Source organism: Typopeltis vanoorti, chromosome 5, assembly GCF_054136105.1.
Source record: "Typopeltis vanoorti isolate ZY-2024b chromosome 5, IOZ_Tvanoo_1.0, whole genome shotgun sequence".
NCBI classification, from domain to species: Eukaryota; Metazoa; Arthropoda; class Arachnida; order Uropygi; family Thelyphonidae; genus Typopeltis; species Typopeltis vanoorti.
In genome coordinates, this window is record NC_143553.1 from 19256056 (window position 1) to 19278870 (window position 22815).

The 22815-nt window shown below is 35.4% G+C and overlaps 1 protein-coding gene across 1 annotated transcript in view; it reads left to right on the plus strand.

Moving 5' to 3' along the window:
• Nucleotides 1–22815, plus strand: part of Arp1 (Actin-related protein 1) — a 403959-nt gene that overhangs the window by 26467 nt on the left and 354677 nt on the right. The window contains exon 3 of the mRNA XM_090393056.1: nt 14840–14915. Within this exon, the coding sequence (XP_090249182.1) occupies nt 14840–14915 (76 nt within the window). The remainder of the gene's footprint in view (nt 1–14839; nt 14916–22815) is intronic.

Sequence of the window (22815 nt, forward strand, 5' to 3'; positions counted from 1 at the left end):
TGAGATGGATAATAAAAAGACACCTGGAATTAGCAGGTTCAGTGAGTCAGCAGTTTAACTGTAAAAGGGTGCTAGTTACGGTGAAACATGTCAATGGAAACATCTGTAGAAGTGAGACAATGCAGAAACTGACAGTCTGTGAGACAGTGGCTAAAGATAGGTGAGAGAAGTCATCACTCAACTAAACCACACTCTTCTGAACTGCTTCAATAATTTTTAGCAAGGTCTTAGGAGTCCCATCTAAAATGTGAGAGCAGTATTCCAAAGTCAAGTGGATTTGAGATTTGTAATAGAATAAGTATCTAGACAGATATATCCAGACAGTTAGTCAAGGTGATATAGCAGGCCCTGTGGTATCGTCAGTCCGTGACTGCTATAAAGAAATTCTAACGCAGAAGTTGCTTAAATATTGCTACTTGGAATGTAAGAGGATTGGATAAATGTAGGAAATTGGCTAATGTGATAAGAGAGATGGAGAGATTGAATAAGTGAATCTTCTTGAAAAGGATCATCAGATTTTGAGTCTGCAAGATATATAAAATATATACATCAGGTGGTGAAATATCAAGAAGAGGTGTAGCGTTTATTGTAGAGAAGAAAACTAATAAAAATATTATCCATATAATCAAAAAATCAGATAGAGTAATAGCAATTCTAGTGAGGAAGCAGAAATAGATATCATGTGTGATGAAATAGAATGATATATAAAGGAAGTCGGAGGCAAGAAAGATCGAGTTATTTGTGCTGTGGGTGACTGGTTCACAAAAGTTGGATTAGAGAGAACATCTACACACGTGGGTCCATTTGGACTTGGAATTCGGAATGAGAGAGGACAAAAGCTGATAGATTTCTGTAACAAGCACAGTCTCATCATAACTAACACTTATTTTGAGCAAAAACCAACATCACGATACACATGGGAAAGTTCGGATGGAAGATACAAAAATCAGTTAGACTATATTGCAGTCAGTAAATGCTACTTCAATGGAATACGGAACTCAAAGGTGATGCTAAGTGCTGACTGTGGATCTGATCATAGACTGGTCTTAATGAAGATGAATATTCACCAGAAAACAATAAAATTTAAAAGAAGTCAACCCCTAAAATGGGATTTGCAAATGGTACAAAATCCGATAGTAAAATCAAAATTTGATGAAAATATTTTAGAACTGCTGTCTGCACAATTGCAAAATGAAAATGAACCCTCTCAGTGGAATAGACTACAAGCAGCTATCATAACATCTGCTAAAACCACATCAATAAACAAGAAGAAAGAAAGAAAAAACCATGGATAACTCAAGAAGTAATCAACCGTATTAATGAAAGAAGAACATGGAAAAGAGGAGCAAATGAAAAAGAAAGGTTAAGACATAAAACTTTGGATAAAAGAATCGAACAGTTATGTAAAAGATTGAAAGAAAGCTGGATAAATAGGCAGTGCACTGAGATAGAAGAATTAAAAAATAGGAACAAAACCAGAGAAGCATTCCTGAAAGTGAAAGAACTTAATGGAAAAGTAAAACATACACAGTCTAATAACATCAAGGACAAAGACGGAAACATACTCATTGATAAGGAAAAGATAAATAGAAGATAAGTGGAGTACTTATCAGATCTCTAGGATGACGATAATGGTAACATGTTAGATGATTCATGACACCTTAAGTTAAACATAACAACAGATACTACTCTACCCACAAGAAAGGAGATAGAACACGTAATTAAGAATCTTCCTAATAATAAATCCCCTGGGTGTGATAATATTCTGACTGAGCTGCTGAAAGCTTTGACTGGCAATAATAACACTATTTAATGGAATCCATTCAGTACATCTATAAAACAATACAATTACCTGAAGTTTTTACAACATCTATCTGCATACCAATTCCAAAGAAAACTAATGCACAAAATTGCGAGGATTACAGAACTGTGAGCCTAATATCCCATGCATGTAAAATTATTTTAACCGTTGTTAACAAACAAATTGAAAGAGCCTTAAGCGGTGAATTGAGTGAACAACAGAAAGCCTTCAGAAGAGGAATGGGAACCATTAATGCTATCCTGGAACTAAAAATACTAATAGAAATATCACTTGAAAGAAATAGGAACATTTACATATGCCTCATAGACTTTCAGAAGGCTTTTGACCAGGTAAAACATAATAAAATGTTCAATATATTAGATAAATTAGACATAGAAGATCATATACTTGGGGTGCTTAAGGGTCAAAGCTGTATAACTGAGAGGAGACCTCCACATAGCCTTTAAAGGAATGCGGAGAACCGACCAGGGCTTCTGACCTAATGTCCAATCCTCACCTTCTCGTGGTGCACCCTGTTGGGTATCTACTTTGATACTGAACGAACGAGGATGGGCTGGCAATTTGGGATTTAGCCGACCAAATTGTATTCTTATTGGTTAAACCAAAATAAAAAATGATGGTACAACATGACAAAATTTCATGCCGGCTGGGGCGTCGCCCGGTTAAACAAGGCCCCCGTTGTTTTTGCCAGGGAACCAGGGCGAACAGCGAAAAGTCAGCTACTGGAACAAATCTGAAAACAAACCCCAACTCAACATCACCAGAGTTAAAGATCGGTACTATCAACGTAAGAAGCCTGAATGGCAAAGAAATGGAGTTAGCTGAGGAATTAGATAAGTACCAGATCGACATAATAGGGGTGACTGAAACAAAAAAGACCAAAACTGGTGAGATCTTTCTGAGCAATAAATACAAAATGTTATATTCAGGCAATAACAATCAAGGAAAAGAAGGAGTAGCCATAGTATTCAACACAAAATACGAGGCTAATCTTCTTGAATGGCAGTCAGTCTCAAGTAGAGTAATGTGGGCAAATATCCGAATGGGGAACTGGACAATGAGACTTATTTGTGCCTATGGTCCCACAGAAGGCTCTACTAAGGTAGAAGTGGAGGAATTTTTTGAGGCTTTAGAAAAAGCAACTGACACAATGAAAAAGGAAAAGTTGGTCCTTGTTGGGGATCTAAATAGTAGAGTAGGAAATGATTGTGAGACATACAAAAATATTTTGGGAAAATTTGGAGAAAAGAGCAAAGCTAATAATAATGGCAAATATCTGTTGGATTTCTGCTCAGGACATGGACTGGTTATTACTAACACCATGTTCCAACATAAAAATGTGCACAAATTCACATGGAGAGAAGAGGCTAGGAATAAGAAAAGTCTCATTGACTATGTTATTGTTGATAGTGATGTTTTCTCCCTGGTGCAGGACACCAGAGTGTACAGAGGATTTGAAATTGGAAGTGATCACTATTTAGTCTTGAGCAGGATAAAATTGAATTTCATATTGAAAAGAATAACATGTAAGAAAGTTTTAAAGCGAATAAAAGTTGAGCAGCTCTCAGATGTAAACTGTAGACTAAAATACAGAAATATTATTGAAAAGAAAATGAAAGAGTTTGAGAACAGGAATCAAACCTTGGAGATTCAGTGGCAAACTCTGAAGGAAACATTGATTGATTCTGCCAGAGAGGCATGTGGTGAGGTTGTGTGCAAAGATAAAAAAATCAGAACTCCCTGGTGGACACAGGAAGTTAAAGAGGCAGTGAAGGAAAAGAAGAAAGCATATCAAAAGTTCCTGGCAAATAAGTCAGCTTTTACTCTTACAGAATACAGAGACAAATGTAAGAAAGCTAAACAGTGTGTAAAACTAGCTAAACAAAAGTCATGGGAGGACTTTGGCAAGAATATAGAAAATAAATATCAAGAAGGTGGCAAAATATTCTGGAGGTTGTTGAAGAAGCTTAGGAATGGAGGAAAGAGTGCTGTAAAAGGAATTAGAGATGATAAAGGTGAAATGAAAACAGGAGAAAAAGATATCCTTGAAGTATGGAGTAATTACTTTGAAAAACTGCTAAATGAAACAAGCAGTGATGACAGCACAGTGATAAAAAACACTGACCAGGCATGCAGTCAGGAATACATATCCATACTTGAAGTAGAAAAAGCCATCAAAGGCTTGAAATGTGGAAAGGCAGCAGGAGTAGATGATATTCGACCAGAAATGCTGAAGTATGGTGGTATAAGAGTCTTACAGTGGCTGCACTGCATAGTTCAGAAAGCCTGGACAGAGGGACGAATTCCTGATGATTGGAGTAGAGCTCTCATAGTACCCATATATAAAAAGGGAAATAAAACTGAATGTGAGAATTACAGAGGTATTTCCCTACTGAGTGTTCCTGGCAAGATCTATGCAAGTATACTTGAGAAACGGTTGAGAAGAATTGTGGAAGAAAAGCTTGGTGAAGAACAAGCTGGATTCAGGCCAAATAGAGGCTGTCAGGATCAGATCTTCACTTTACGACAAATAGTCGAGAAAGCATGGGAATATAACAAAGATCTGTATTTAAGTTTTGTTGATTTGGAAAAGGCATATGACAAGGTGCCAAGAGAGAAGCTATTCAATACGCTGCAGTTATATGGTGTCAATGGGGCATTATATCAAGCAATACTTAGTCTGTATTTGAGTTGTGAGTCAGCAGTTAGAATTGAAGGAAGTACAGGAAGATGGTTTAATGTTAAATCTGGTGTGAGACAAGGATGTACATTATCCCCTCTGTTATTCATTATCTATATGGATCACATTATGAAGGAATGTGGTATTAAACCTGATATCAAAATTGGAGATGTTAATGTCAGCTCTTTGCTTTATGCGGATGATGTTATACTTCTAAATAAATCCGCTACAAGTCTGCAAGATTCTCTGACTAAATTGAATAGCTGTTGTAATAGATATGGTATGAAGGTTAGCAATAAAAAGACAAAGACAATGAAAATAGGCAGAATCATTGAAAATGTCAACTGTGTTGTGAATGGAGAACCTGTGGAACAAGTAAAACATTTTAGCTACTTGGGCACAATTTTTACTGAAGATGGTAAACTAAATATAGAAATAGACAACAGAATCAGCAAAGCTGGTATCGTGGGAAGTCAATTGAATAAATTCATATGGAATAAGAAAGAAATTAGTCGGAACACTAAATTAGCTGTATACAAAACTGTGTTCAAACCAATTTTAACTTATGGATCTGAGAGCTGGGTCAGAAGTAAAACACTTGACCAAAGACTAGAGACCGCAGATATGAGAGTCCTGAGAAAGATTAGAGGCGTGAACAGATGGCATCAATGGCAATATCATATTAAAAATGAGGATATTAGGAAAGAACTTGACATTGTCAGCATCCAGGAATGCGTTAGCAGAGCTAATCTCAGATGGTATGGTCACTTAAATAGAATGGGAGAGGAAAGATTAGCAAAACAAGTGTTCTCTGCCAGGTTGGCAGGAAAACGACCCAGAGGAAGACCAAGATATAGGTGGATTGATACGGTACAAAGTGCCTTAGACGATAGAAATATAAGATCTGATAATGTTGGAGTCTTGACAAGTAACAGACTGATTTGGAGGAAAATTGTAGATAGGAAGTTAGTAATGATGTAATTTTTTCATGTAGTACTGTCATATCCTGTACACCCCTTGAGGGTACATGGCAGGAATTTGATGATGATGATGATGATGATGAGATCATATACTTAAGATTATAAGAATGATTTACACCAAACAGAAAATGCAGCTGTTTAACGATGAGACTTCTGTAGTGAAAATAAAAAGAGGAGTTAGACAAGACTATATCCTTTCACCAAATCTGTTTAATATCTATAGTGATGAAAAAGATTCAAAAACAAAAAATAGGAATTAGTATCAATGGTATAAAATACAGCAATCTTAGATATGCTGATGATACCATTCTAATAGCAGAAAACAGAAACAAATTAATCAAATTACTGCAGCTACTAATTGAAGAAGGTAAAGAATTTGGATTAGATATAAATGCAAAAAAGACCAACACTAAAAACACATGTAATAACCACAGTAATGACTATTAAAAAAAAAAAAAGAAAGACCAAATTTATGAAAATCTTGAAAGATAGCAGATCTGAGCCAGAAATATTCATAAACAATATGAAAATTGACCATACATCAGAATACAAATATTTAGGCACCTACTTTACTGCAGATGGGAAGCAAGATAAAGAAATAAAAATAAGAACAGCCATAGCTAAAGATGCATTCTGGAAAAATCTGCTCAGAAGTTCTGTGAGTATCGAGACAAAGAAAAGAATGATAAGAACATTAGTGTGGCCAATTTTCACATATGTAAGTGAGACCTGGATATTCAAGAAGAGAGTAAGGCAACAGATAGTGGCCTTTGAAATGTGGTGCCGTAGGAGAGCTCTGAAAATTCCATGGACAGAACATGTGACAAATACAGATGTCCTACAGAGAATGAGAACACACAGATCTTTATTCTAGGAAATGATCCAGAGAAAGCTGAGGTTGGCAGGACATGTTCATACTAACAGTTTTAGAAGGAAAAATTATGGGAAAAGGATCAAGAGGCAAAAAATCGAAGGACATGTCTTGAAGATATAAGATCATGAACAGGATCACATGGCTATGCAGAAACAAGAAGGAAAGCCACCAACAGAGAGAACTGGATGGACATGGTGCTTGCACCCTCTCACTGAGGAAGCTACATGAAGAGAAGAGATCTAGACAGATGAAAAGCAACAATATGGCATCAGCTGTGCCATTGTTATGTCGTTGCTTTTGTCTATATTTTACTGATTTATATCTTCCTATCCTATCTTTCAATCGCTATTTTACTTCTTCAGGTATCGGGCCTAATATGCTTACATCTAGGATTGTTTCCTCTTTGGATACTGGCAAATTTATGTTATGCTGCGCTAGCCAGTATCCTATAGCAGAAAAGATCCTTGCTCAGGGAGACAATACTAGATTCTGAGGCGTTCTTACACAATATCTTACTTTAACACAGCTGTATAGATTCATACTGCAGTCGTGACCTAAATCTATAATTATATACACTTTCTAATTCCTTCCCGCCAAAAGAGGTTCTATTTCATAAGTGGTGGTTTGAATTCGTAATCAGGTATAAGGTACAAAACGTTTATTGAAAAAGCACAAAACATTTACAGTTAAGAAAATTCAAATACTTAATAGAACAAAACTCACTTTAAGTTAAGGTTCACACTAAATCACAACAATGAAATTGAGTAAGCTAAATCCTACAATTACGAAAGGATAAGATTAAGTGTAAGCATAACACTACTAGGATATAATTCCTTTCACAAGTTATTCACATAACACGCATTGAACATTTTCATTAATACTCTATTAATATCCATCTTAATTCTAAATTTCATTAGGCAAGTCTAGCCATTCTCAATCAAAATACTGCCTATCAACAATTCTTGTTTGTTCCACAGGGTCTTAACTAATTCAATCAAAGGACACTAATGACTTAAAAGTCATTAGTGTCCTTAGTTTACAGTATACCCAAATTTCTTATTCTTCTAAGCGATTTTTAACATAGAATGAAATTCTTTACATTACCGGATCCTTTCTGATTTCATGCTGCCATCTCATGTAGATCTGGATTACCTTACTGTATAGTTATCGGCCGTCTTTGTGCCTGGCGGTGCACTCCACTTTTCTTTCAATCATTTCGGACTGTGGCGTGCTGTCTACCGCTCCGCAGGAAATTTTCTCTGTTCCGATGGGGCTTTATTCGAAGGTTCGATTCTGCATAGGCCGTCGTAACACGATCGGCTTTGCTTGGAAATCCTCAAGCGTCCTCAAGAATAGCCCTCATCGTCCGACATCACTATAGTCGACCCACCGCTCTCTCACGAATCCCTCCAACGAACCTCCTAAAACTGAAATCCAGCAACCGAAGAAGAAAAAGCCGTGCAAAATGGCGTGCATCGTCTTTTATTCACCCTTTCAGGTGCCCTCTATTCAATGTGTTTTTTACCCACAAACCTTATCATTTCATGCCCCTTGGGTGATCCTACACTCTCCCTAATCTGTTAGGTTACCATATTCCAGGTAGTCGTTCTGGATTACTATTTATTATCTTTCTGGAGATTTTGTAAATGGACTAGACAGCTTAATGCGATATACAAATAACTTAACAATTCCCTTACATAATTCTTACTATTCTGACACAAAATTCTCTTCTTCTCATTTCAGTTATACAGGAATAAATTTCACTATATGGCATATATGGAATACACATTATCACATAACATCAAAAATTTCTCATAATTATTAGCTGATGTGCAGGTATCTCCTTAATTAGTAATATTTATCATGTTAAATCCTGAATGAATGATTTCTTTGCAAGATTCCTTCATTCAGGATCTAACAATGCCAAATTTTTTAGAAACTGAGACTTAAAGAAGTGATGTGGTAAGAGAGAGAGAGATCTGAACTGGACTGTTAAGTTTAGCATTATCAAAGGTAAGGATAACTAAGGTGTCTTTTTTTGCAAGAAAGCAGACAAAACTGTGTTTTGGGAATATTAAAGGTGACTAGGTTGTTGGGACCTATGAAGGATGGTGTGGAATTTAGTGTTTAGATCATTAATTGTACATGATTTTGTAGCAGGAGATGTTTGTGCTCCCCCCCCTCCAAGTTTTGTCAAGTGGAGAGTGCTATAAAATTTGCAGTCAATTGCTAGCAGGGCATTTATGCATATATAGAAAGAGGACTGGTGAAATTAGAGCCCTGAGGAACACTTGCATTAACAGGAAACTGAAGTGAGAAAACCTTCCACCATTATACATGGGAATGATCTGTGAGAAAATTGGCAATCCAGTTACAAAGGGAAGAATTCAGGAGATAGCAATTTGCTGAGAAGGCCTTGATTCTAAATACTATTAAATGCCTTTGAAATATTAAGTGCAACAGTGCAGTTTTCTCTAAACCTATCCATGCCATATGTCCAGAGAAAAGTGAGACCAGGAGATTTGCTGGGGATCTTTTGGCAAAATCCATATTGGTAGTCATTTATTAGTTGACAATTCTCCAGATGTCAAAGAAGTGTTGCCTGTTGATTACCTTCTCCATTACTGTACAACATTCAGGTGAGAGCAATGGCAATAATATGATGCTAAACTTATCACTTTTTTTGGAATTGGCTGTATATGGCCTTGCTTCTATTTGATTAGTGGAATGGTCATAAAAAAACAGTGTGCATACTCTACTTACCTGCAAACTTTATTCACTAAATATGTCTTAAATGTTATAACAAAAAATTAAATATCAAATTCTTGAAAAGTGCTATCTAGTAAGAAACATAATGAATAATTTCATTTTCTATAATACTAATAATATATATATATATATATTTTTTTTTTTTTTGTATAATAATTTTTACTGCAGCATCTCATTAAGTGCATGATGATCATAAATGTTTATGATTGTTCACTGTTTTTTTTATGTAAGATTTTAAAGCACTGGCAAATGAGACGTATTTTACTGTGTCACAATTTCATGATTTGAAAAAAAGGGGAAGGGTACATATTCTTTTTTGAGATAGCCAAGATAGGTTGCATAGTGACAGTATCTAAGACTGAGTCTTGGAAGTCTAAAAATGCTAAATAAACTGATGTTCCAACCACTACAATATAGTATAAGCCAAACTTTGGTGGATTTCATCACCTGATGTAACATTATGCTTATTGGAGACTTGAAGTAGCCAATACATATTTGTATTCCACAGCAACAGTCTGCGTTTTCCTCATTTCTTCCATGATGCATCACGAGTAATGTTTCAGGACTATGTCAAACATCATGGCAACCCAACATTTCTTCTTTTCAAGGATAAGAAATTAGGTCCAAAAAGCATAATCATTCAAGCTGTAGATGTAATAATATACACATCAAGTATTGCAAGGCTGAGGTTTCATTACAAGCAAATATTTCTAAACATCCTAAAAACTGTTCTAAAATATTTGAATATATTAGCGTCTTCAAATTTCATACTCTGAAAATCATTCTTCCCTTTATTGACATTAAAACTAAACAAATACCAATTTCAATGCTTGTAACTAATGACTGAAATGAAACTAGTATCTACTTTGATTGCAGAGTTCTGTTTTTGACATTGGAGCTGTTATCTATATGGCTGTATACCTGTATGTTACCTGAACTGTGTTACATGATAGTGATATTAGGAAATAGGATAAGGATATAAAACTAAAGAGAATTTTCAACCAGGAATTAGGGACACCCAGAAATGTATCTGTTAAAATTGATCTTTCTGATTTTAATATTTCGGTATTTTGTGAATTTCTAGTTTCTCAGGCTATTTCAACAGCCTTGATAACTCGAGGCTGTTGAAATAGCCTGAGAAACTAATTCCTTTTCGTTGGAGAGACCTGGATTTCGATATTGTCTAGGGCACAAAGAACCTTAATTTTTTGATTGAAGATTAGTTGGCCAGTCTCAGAACAGATGGATAGGCTTTCCTCCCAAAAAAGTATGGTTTTTCATCCCATAAAACAGACAAAACAGCACTGGAAAAGGATTAAAAACACTATTTAATTCTTCTAATATTTTGTCTGTCACAGTGACATATACAAGGAGTATAGCATGATCTTATACCACACACATATACACACAAAGGTAGCACAAAACTAAGTGAAACTCATGGGCAAGAATGAAGATTATTTGTTATAAGTATATATTTCACTCTGTGAAGATGTCCTTGTGACTGAGACAAAATTGGAAGAATTAAATAGTGCTTTTAATCCTTTACCAGTATTTATTTACTAGACAGTGTATTTATAATACACTGACCTGACATTCCTGCTTTGACCAGAATACTGTACAGCATCAGCAACAATTGCTATAAATCTTTTTGATATTATCCTTGGTGAAGAATTTTTACAGCTCTATAAGTTTTAAATTTTTTTATGAGCTGGAATTATTAGTTTGGATGCAATTGAGTTTCAAATAGATATGAAAAATTCAAATTGTGATGTGATTGCTTTGAGCAAAGATCCAGTCATTCCTGATGTAGGAAGGAATATGGAAATATGACTTTTGCATTACTTCATCCTTGGTATCACCTCTGGGTCTGGTTCCCACTGATGAGACTTCAATAAAGATCGAAACCAGTCAGGTATTTAATAGTGTCTAGAATCAAGGCCTCCTCAGCAAATTGTTATCTTCTGAATTCTTCCCTTTCCGTAATGCATAGCATTCTACATGTCCGTAAGAATGTGTGCTTTGCATTATGGGATACTAAGGCAGGTGATGGGAAGTTATTTGCTTCTTTATATGAGTTGCCCAGTCCTGAAAATAGTTCACATGCAAACTTTGCTTATACTTGGATAAAAGATTAAACCAAGAATATAATTTCTTGGCATATTTAATTTATAGCCATTCCTGATGTTTATTCTAAGGATTCATAAAATCTTGATGCTTTTGTTCAGTCTGTACTTTCAAGTGAGTTATTACTCAGAACAGTTTAAGGATTATCATCTGAAAATAAGACACTGGTTACTAATTATATGCACTATTCTAGAATCTGTATACTAGATACAAGGGTGGTGTGAAAAGTTCTCGGCCTAACAATGAAAAAACGAATTTATAATTTCAAAATTATTTTTATTTTTCAACATAATCTCCCTTAAGACTAATACATTTATTCCAGTGCCATCATCCCGTCCCTGTAGTGGTTCTCAGTAAGATCTGCAAAATACTCCTCTACAGCTGCAATCACCTCTTGATTCGAAGAAAAACACTGACCAATGAGGAAGAGTTTTAGGGAAAGATAGAAGTCAGAGGGAACCAATTCTTGGAAATAGGGTGGATGTTCCAACAATTCATCCTTGTATTCTTCCTTAAGTGCAGATCCCTTAATTTTCCCATTGCCAAAACACTTTTGTGGGCAAGTGCATTGTCCTGATGAAAGATGATTTTTTCTTCTGTAAACCGGGTCTTTTCTCACGAATTTTTTGTCTAGTCTGGTTAAAATATCGGAATAACATTCTCCGGTTATTGTTTTTTACCCTTTTCAAGATAATTAATAAACAAAATGTCTTTAGTATCCCAAAACACTGATGCCATGACCTTTCCTGCTGATTGAACCGATTTTGTCTTCTTTAGCGCTGAATAACTGGCTTCTTATCCACTGTATTGACTGCTGTTTCGATTCTGGTTTGTAATGGTGAATCCAAGTCTCATGCATAGTAATAAATCGATGCACAAAATCAGTTTTATTCTTGTTAAAATACTCCAAGCACTGTTCATAGATTTTCATGTGAGTGTATTTTTGATCTGCTGAGCAAGCACAACACCCAACTTGCACAAAACTTTTTCATTTGTAATTCTTCATGCAAAATATATCCTACATGTTCTTTTGAAATGCCTGTATTCTCAGCAATTTCATGCACTTTGACTCCCCAGTCACCCATTACAATATCATGCACTTGATCAGTAGAAGATGTTCACGTGGACATCCTCCACGTGGATCATCTTCAATGCTGGTACGGGCAGATTTAAACTCGGCAGCCAATTTCTCAATTGTTGAAAAGAAGGAGGAGTGCCCATAAACTTTTATGAACTTCAAATGAATTTCTTTTGGCAGTAAACCTTCTTTTACGAGGAATTTTATAACCGTACGATACTCAATTTTATCCAATTCAAGGGATACAGACAGCACTTTTGCTTCAGATAGCTGTATAAAACAAATTTCTTGATAGAATGCACGTGATCAGTAGAGGATGTCCACGTGGACATCCTCCACGGGGATCATCTTCAATGCTGGTACGGGCAGATTTAAACTCGGCAGCCAATTTCTCAATTGTTGAAAATGAAGGAGGAGTGCCCATAAACTTTTATGAACTTCAAATGAATTTCTTTTGGCAGTAAACCTTCTTTTACGAGGAATTTTATAACCACACGATACTCAATTTTATCCATTTCAAGGGATACAGAAAGCACTTTTGCTTCAGATAGCTGTATAAAACAAATTTCTTGATAGAATGACTTGCAATTTCACATGGATGCTTATGACAGATGTACCAACTGAGGGAAGAAAAAAAATCTTGCTGATAGTTTTACCATCTATGGTTGAAGCCAAGAACTTTTCAGACCTCCCTCATAGATGCTCCTACTTTTCTGAGGATATATCTAATTTAGCTTCTGCCACTGTAATGGAGCATTTCAGTATTAAATACTGAAAGACCTTTATTTATGACGGTATCAGATAACCCTGAAGTATAATGATAGATTGAAAGATGCTTCTGCATCAGTTTCTTGATGAAGAAAGTGAACAATTTTTTTTCAATCTAAGTGGAATTCCCCTGTTCTTTTGGTGGATAAAACTAATGACTTAAGATTTGTATTAAATCTCTGAGCAGTAAATAAGGTAACAGGGGCTTTTCACAGTTCTGAAGGATATTCTGAGCTAGATTTCATTGGACATCAGATAATCTAGTTAACTCACTAGATTACATTAAGAGACACAAGAAATTCAATGCTCTCTTTCTAGGATCTTATTGGAAGAACTACTGGGTGAGGATGTGATTGGTTTTCAGGATGGTATCCTTGTTTATACTCCGGATTTCAAATTGCACTTATTATTCATTAATTATGCACTTGAATTCTTAAAAACATTTTATAAAATTTATAAAAACATTTTTAAGACTTCAAGTGTAATCCTTCAGTTCTTATACTGCTGATTTTGATAAATGTTCTTAACCATCTCACACACTCAATGCCTAGGTCCTTTTGCCAAAAAGAGATCAGGAAAATTTGCTCAAATTGGATACCAAAAAGTCTCCTAGCCATGGCATTCCTCCAATTGTCCTAAAGTCTGAGTTCGAGAGTTGACTCCCATTCTGTGTCATCTTTCTATGTTCTTATTCCACTGGTATCTACCCTACAGTCTGGAAATTAGCACCTATTTAACCTATCCCTAAAAAAGGGTGACAAATCTGTACTCTCAAACTACTGCCCAATTTCGCTTATCCCAGTTCTTCCCAAAGTAATGGAAAGAGCTTTCAACACCTAGCTGTTACATTATCTTGAAGACTCAGCTAATAAAATTACTGTGAGTATGGTTTCTGCCACTGTTGATCCACGGGTAATCTCTTCACTTATGCAGCCTGTATCTGGAGAAATACCATGAAAAAGTTCAAATCCCAAGTGTTTTCCCTTGATATCTCCAAGGCTTTTGACCTGGTCTTGCTCCTGTTAAGTAAACTCCCATCATTCATCCAAATAATGGGAGTAAATTACTCTCCCTGACTTCTGCAGTTGGACTGCCAGCTTTCCGACTGGACACTCACTTTGGACAATGTTGAATAGTTCCTTATCTTCTAAGTATACAACCAATGCATGGGATCCACAAGGCTATATTCTCTCGCCCACTCTATTCCTTCTATATGTAAATGACTTGTGACAGCATGTTGAATTCCTCCCTTTCGTTTGACAAATCTGACAGTGCAGAAATCACCACAATCTCCAATGCCCTTACCACCTTAAATAGAAATCTCTAAACATTTTTCAGTGGTGTTTGGATAATCTTGTCAATTTTAATGCTAGCAAAACAACTGCCTTATTTTCCACAAAATGAACCTTTTTCTTTCTGCAGGAAAAGGGTTCTTTTGACAGCACCTTCCCCCCATGCAGGATAATTTCCTGTGGAGAGTCAAATGGTTAAACATTTTTTCTTCAATTTTCTCATGCTGTTTATATTGTATTATATTACTTTGCATTAATAATTGCCTATTGAAATTATTTTGTGTGTATGTCCTGTGAATAAAACTCTCATGTAAATCAAGATCTGTCTATAAGAATAATTTCACTGTTTAAATTTTAGTTCTGAAATGCACTTGAGTCTTATTGTTCTCATGTAGTGTTTCTCACTTATGTATTGTACTCTCTTTAAAATTACTCTAATTTTATAATTATAGCATTGGACGTCCTAAGCATATGAGAGTAATGGCTGGTGCTCTTGAAGGTGATATATTTGTTGGACCAAAAGCAGAGGTAGTTTCCCTACATTTCATTGTTTATATCTATTATCTTATTATATTATTGCATAAATTGATGAGTAAATTACCACACACACACACACACACACACACACACACACACACACACACACACACACACACACACACACACACACACACGGGTATATTATTATTATTGTGCAGGCATCTGCATGGAGTCTGAAGACTCATTTTGGAAGGCCTAAACTATCCACACAATCTATCATACCTCTCCTTGAACCTATTAACATATAAAGCACTCACAACTGACTCTGGCAACCCATTCTACTCGTTTACAACTCTTCAAACAAAAAAATCTAGTCCTCACACCCCTACTAACTACAACTTCCAGGAATGACCCCTTGTCCTAGCCCCCTCTAGCCAAGTGCTGAAGCAAGTTTCTATCACATCAACTATTTTTCTTCTATCAACCATAGGGAACATTCCACAGACCACTCACAATTCTTGGTCACTTGCCTTTAAACTCTCTTCACTGCTTCCTCATCCCCAAGAAACCCAGAAGACCAGATGTGAGCTCAGTAATCCAGATGCAGATCTCTCAAGTTCTTATAAAGAAGAATAACAACTTGCTTATCTCTACTTGTTAATGTGTTCTTCAACAGCCAAGTAACCTTATAGGCTAACTTAGCAACCTTAGCATTATGTCCTCTCGACTTTAATTCTCTGTCTACCACCATCCCGAAAATCTCTAGCTTCATCTATTTCCTGGAGTACAGTTCCATTATTGTGGCACAGCTTGTAATCAATTTATCCCAAAGTGCAAAACTTAAAATTTTTCCAAATGAAACTGATACCCATTATATTTTGCCCATACTAACAACCTATTTAATAGTCCTGCAAGCTCTTCACATCGCCTTGATTAACTATTGCTCTTTCTAATTTTTCATCAGCAAACAACTGAATATTTCCTTTCAGGTTGTTTCCTATATCATTTATGTGCAAATTAAACAGTAGTGGTCCTAGCACTGTGGCACAACACTAATCACCTGTTTTCACCTTCATTCTTCTCCATATACCACTTTTTGATATATGTCCAGCAGCTGCTGCCCTCTTATCCACATAACCAGTCTAATATCCATCCCCCATTTGTTCTGATTTGCATAACAGAGTTCCATGTGGTATTCTGTCAAATGCTTTTGCAAAATCAGCAAAATCATCGTATAGCCATTCCCTTTATCCAATCCTTCACAAAGCCATGTTGTGTGCCCCTCATACAATATTTTATTTTTATCCACTCATTCTTGAATTCTCTTTTTGACCAATTTTTCTAATACTTTTATCACTGCGCCTGAGATACCCATAGTCTAATTGGCAATTGATTCATTTATTTTCACGGTATTGATGACAACACAGAATAAGAAACTAATTAATATTTATTAACTTATTTCCTAATATTTCATTAGTATTATGTCCAGCATCTTCAGAGCACAAAAACAGTTTGTCAATACCTGAAACAACAACAACAGTTTGGTATAACAGTGGGACTAGTTTAAAAAATTGTAACAGGCAGCACAAGGAACTAAAGTCCTAACTAGGCACCATCTAGGTTGAAAAATAGAGAAAAACAAGTATTAATTAGATCTTAAAACAACCAATTTTTGATAAATTTATACAGCCATACTTATTGAGGTTTGGAGTATGTTTTAAAGCTTCTGTTGATTCTAAAACTATCTCTGACTTATAATGATTTCTATGCAGCACTTTGTTTTCTTTCAATTGATCCTATGTGAAGGGGGTATCTAGGCATGGTCTGCTAGACCCAACTTGCCATAATGATAGTGCTGGATGAATTTTTTATGTTCACCAAGGTGAATGTCAACACTTCTTCCTCTCTGTCCATAGTAAGCCTGGTCACAAGAACAGGGCACTTCATAAACTCCTGGATGTGATATAGAAGAGAATTTGTCCTTAACACGTTCATTGCCAAGCTGAAAATTGGAATTTTGTGTAGTGTCCAAATTTTTTTAATTTTTTTATTTAGTTTTTATTGTGCTCAAAATAAGTTAAATATATTATTTATATGCTTTTATTATTATGTACATAGGATTTATGTACTCTAAATATCTATTACGCGATATTGCATGATATGTAATTCTGTCAAATAAGTTATATATTTTACAAATAAAAACATTTAAATATAATAATTATAACTTTAATTATCAGTCTTTTATAATCACATAGAATTTTTAAAAATAACGTACAAATAAAAAAAATAATTAACAAAAAAAAAAAAACTATACTATTCCGCTTAGAAACTTGATAGCGACGTCCATGCGATAACGCGTGATTGGCCGTTCGTTGAGAACTCGCATCAGATATCGCGTGATCGGCAATGAACGTATTAAATGAATGGATAAGAGTTGCCAGTTTAACATAAGGTTTAAATACAGTGCATAGCTGATATTTATTAAGCCCTCTAGATATCTTTTCTGACGTACCTTGAATGTATAGGATGGTAACAGTTTTGCTGTAGTCTTGTCTAGTCTTTCTGGGGAGCATTTATTATTTTTTCTGCCATATGGGGATTATAGCCATTGGCTAAGAAGGTGTGACATGAGTGAGTGAGTTCAGCAGTAAGAGCAGTCACTAGAACAGGTTTTCTATAAATAGAAAAAGATAATGAACCATCTAATACCCATGTGATTAGCATATCCATGAAGAGCAGTCAGTTATTAGCTTCTTGTTCCATTGTGAAGTGGATTTTAAGGTGTTGGCTATTTAAATGCACTAAAAAATGTATCAACTGTGTCTGGACCATGTGGCCAAATAACAAACACATCATGAACATAGTGTAGTCAAACCACTGGTTTGAGAGTGACTGTATTCATAGCTAGCTTTTTCAAGTGTTCTATGTAGAAACTGGCTAAAGGGGGAGCCCATTGCTGTCCATTCTAGTTGTTTGTATATCTTTCCTTTCCATGTAAAATAATCTGCATGTACTGTCAATTTAAATAGTTCAAATATATCCAGAGGAGACTGAGTTTAGTAAATCAAGGCGTTCAATTAAGGGGACATTTGTAAATAGTGAAGTGATATCAAAACTAATCATTACATCTGAACTTTTTAAGATATGGTTTTCTATAATACTTTTTAGGTGAACAGAATTTTTAACAAAGGAAGGAGAATTATTTGTGAAGGTGGCTAGTAATTTAGCTAAATGTTTAGCAGGTTTGTGGGACTGTTTATACTATCCATAGGACATAGGGGTGTACATTGTTTGTGAATTTTAGGTGCTACATATATTCTGGGTGGAAAGACTTATGTGCGAACACAAGTCTTTCCACTCATCATTGGTCTATAATTTTATTAATTGATCCTGTGTGAAGAAGTATCCAAGGCATAGTCAATTAGAAGAAAAACAAAAATGCTACACAGAAGTCATAAGTCAGAGAGATTGTTTTTGGAATCAACAGAAGTTTTAAAACATTCTCCAAACCTCAACAAATATGACTGTATAAATTAACCAATAATCTGGGAGAAGACAGTCATTTTAAGATCTAATTAAGACTTGTTTTCTCTCTTTTTCCAACATATAATGTGCTTAATTAGAACTTTCTAGTCCCATTGTTATACCAAATTGTTGTTTCACTCATTGTGACAAACTATTTTTGTGCTCTGAAGATGCTGGATATAATACCAGTGGCATATTAGCAAAGAAGTCAATAAATATTAATTATTTTCTTATCATTCTGTGTTGTCATCAATATCGTGAAAACAATTTAACATTTACTGCGAACACATAAGTCTTTCCACTCATCATTGGTCTATAATTTTGCTACTGCAGTTTTAGAACCTCGCTTATGCAAGGGAATTATTTTGCTCTCTTTTCACTCCCTTGGAACTCTACCAGAGCTGAGACTTAATGAGCCTATTCAGAGGCATTGCCAATTCCCTTGCACATTCTTGCAAAACCCTAGCTGATATCCCATCTAATCCCACAGCTGTATTTACATTTAGATTCTGCAACATCCTAAGAACCTCCACTTCACCCACCTCTGTTCCAACATTAGTGTCTGTCAATATGCTAAAGCAGTAACCTCACTTGGATGAGGTTCCGTAACTCAACTATTTTGTCTGCTTCTGTCACTTCGTGACCATCATCACTAATTAAGGTTAATCTTCCATGGTCATTCTTCCTCTTACTTGCCACATAATGAAAGAACTCTTTGGGATTTCCTCAGCCAGATTCTGATTTTGCCTTCCTCGTCATACTGGTCATCTTTCTTGTCTTAGGCTTGTACTGTTCATGAGCTTGCTGGTTACCTTTCTCTTAATATATCCTCCACAGCATTTTCTTCTTCTTCTGCAGCTAATGCTTAATGATATTACTTATTCATCTAACTCTTACTTCATGAACCCTCCTTACCTTGGGTATACAATTTAATATTGTTTTCTCTAGATCAGTGCTTCCCAAACTTATGGATGTCAAGGTTCCTTTTGGAAAAATTAAAACGTTTCATGGCCCCCATCGGAAAAAAAAATCGTAATACAGACATATATTATTACAATATTTATTGTATTTATATTCAATACAATTTATATTCAAGATTTTGCACATTTGTAATCTTTTTTGTGCTTCTTATCAATATCTTTGAATTCAATGAAATTTGAATACAACGAAACTTATATGAATAAGCATACATTTACTAATATTCATTAAGCGCCGAAATACTCAAGAAGCAAAATTTGTGAACCAACACCAATGTGTAATTTTTTCCATTAAAATATAAAAAAGAACAAAAAATAAATAATAAAAATTAAATATGTTTCTTTTAAGATTAAAAAAACTATTTAGTCTTAAAACATTTTAAATTTGTTTTCATTATTTCACGGCCCCCTCAACAAAACTATGTTCCCCAAGGGGGCTGCGGTCCACAGTTTGGGAAGCACTGCTCTAGATGATCCTTAACCATCTTTCATGCACTACTAACTCTTTCTCCTGCAGAATTTTATGCCATAGCACAGATTTAAGTTTCCTCCTAAGCGTGTCATAATCACTTTCCTTATAGTTCCACATATACCCCTTTTTGACAGAATATTTCTCATGTTTTACAATTTCGTAAGTCAAGACTGCATGGTCACTTTCACCAATTGGAGGGAATGTGACCACCATGGTTATGAATAGCTCTTCTGATCCTATGACCAGGTCCAGTACTCTCACTCTCCTAGTCCCCTCTCCATCACATGCTGCCTCAAGTAATTATCTCTCAGTAAGTATAAAAATTCCATTTCCTTCCTCTTGACATGTGATTTTTTTTCTTCCAGTCTATATCTTCATAGTTGAAGTCTCCCATAATAATCACTCAACCTGTGTTCATTGTACTAATTTGTCGATGTGTTTTCCAGATCATCTGTGGAACTCCCTGGCCTACAGCAACAAACAACTGTATATTTTGTCTTACTGGCCTTAATCTCACACCAGACTGCTTCAAATGAACATCCACATCTCCTATTCTTTTTTGGCTGCAATTCATCTGCAGTACCCCCCCCCCCCCATCTTATCTTTTCTATCTTCCCTGAAAATACTCAGTCCTTTACCATCTATCCCTGTAACTATATCATCTGCTGTTTTCCAAGTCTCACTAATGCCTATAACCTTTGGCGAGGTTGCACTAACCAATGCCAAAAATTCCTTCCTCTTGTTCCTGATACTTCTAGTATTAGTATATAGAAACTGCAGCATCTCTTTAGTCCCCCAGCCAATTTTACTTCCTGTGAATTGACTACCCTATTCATAATTTTTGCTTGAGAGACTAGATTCCACACGTGGTCATTCTCACACTCACTAGCCTCATGGGGGCCTTCACACAAACTCACCTGCTTCTGCCCTAATTGCTTAAGTTTTCCTGAATTTGTGCTTCAGAATTCTTGGTGAACAAAGCTCTCTCTCTCTCTAGACACCTAACACCAAAACCATTTAGATGCAGTCCATCAGCATTATACAAATCCTTCTTTCCATCAAACACAGATCCACAAATCCTACATCATTCTTTCTGCAAAACTTATGTATTGATTCATAAACTGTCAGTGCCCTCCTCCTCAGTTTGCCTCTATCATGGCGTGGTAGGAGCCTTACAGTCTTCACCTTCTCGCTCTTCAGTTTTGCCTCTTTTAACAACTCCTTTACATCCTCCCTCATAGAATACTTCTCACCTCTCGAATCATTTGTACCAACCAAGGCAGTCAGTTCCTTCACATTACATTTTTACATCTGGATGGCTCAACTAATAATAGTAAAAAAAAAAAAAAAACTGTAATTGTAACTTCAGAAAAGGTTTAACAATAGCGTAACATTTACTTAATTAATTCTGCACCAATTTCCAGTCATACAAATCCCAAACCAGCAAGAACGGTTTCCTATCTCGTTAGCAAGAAAGATAAATGACTTGGACCTTCTCTCCTTGTCAAACTTAACCAGATTATTTGTCACTCAAGGTACAATTCCATGATTTGAGGAAGGCATAACTATTCCCTATGCCTTATAAACAACTCATGAAAATTCTCATGTTTTTTTTTTTTTTTTTTAAAGATTATTTCATTTTGTGGAATGACTTTAGCGATTTCTTCTCTTCCTTTTACTATTAGTCTGATTACTATTTTTGCTCTCTTCTTAATTAAATGCCTGTTCTAACTGATTAATAGAAGTAATCCTTGCTGGAATAACACCTTGCTCTGCTCAAACCTACTGAACAAACTACTATTCAAGTCTTAATTCTCCAATAAGTCTGCTAGAGCAGTCCAAGAAAATGCCAAATGCAGAAAATTTGCTTCCTGCTTATTAAACAATATTCAATCATTCTACCATCCCCTTCTGTGGCTCTCTCTCACATAAAAATGTTAACATCATTGTAACATCATTCAAAGTTTAAGGCTGACCTTTTGGTATCATCCTTCTCCTCTAGCTCTTCAATAGGTTAGGTAATTAGGGGTATGACTGACATGCACTTGCAGAATTTTTTACAATAAACCAAGATGGAGAAAATTAAAACAAATTGAGATACTCCTAATAATAACCATATCACGTTATGTATACACATGAAGTAACTGAGTATTCAGCGCCGAAAATTAAGATGTACTTCTTGAAATGTAGGCAGTTTTAAATATCATGTAAGTTTATTTCAGTGACAAATTGGACAGTGAAATTTTTATTTATGTGTGTGCCCCAGAGAAGATTCAAGGAGAGAAAAAGTAGATGAATATTTTGAGTTAGAGAGTTCATCTGACATAAAGGAAAAAAGAAATTCTGGTGGCCTAAACAGCAAAGTAGACATTTCTGGATGTTTGGAGTAATTATGTTGAAAAATTATTAGGCGAAGTAATAAGTAATAGAACATGTCTAATCCCAGATATATAGCAATATTTGGAAAAATAATAAAAGATGGACATGAGGTAATCATTATTAATACCATGTTCCAACACAATCTTATTGAATGTTTTGGTACAGGTGTTCAGGACACTTATCCAGAGGATTTGAAATCAAAAGTGATCACCATTTGCTTTTATCTATCTACCTGCCTACCTACTGCCAGTTGTATTTGTGCTCTGTAGCACATAAGGCTGTGAGCCATCTTATATAGGTATTCCTTTTTTGTTGCAATTAATTCAGCAAATCTCTTGCTCTCCCAACCAGCAATCTTTCTTTTCTCTTTTTCTGAACTTTGTCATAACTAGTTACTTTAAGTCTTTTCTTTCTGGATTCTGTGTGTTTTAAAGTCTTGGAAATTTCTGCTATAATTTTTCACTGTTAATACTTTTTTTTTCTTTGTATCATTCATCATTTTTTATATGCTGTGCCATACTATTTTTAATACTTTACACAAACATTAAACAATTTTTATGCTTTGCTTTATCATCCCCTGATTCATTTTACATTA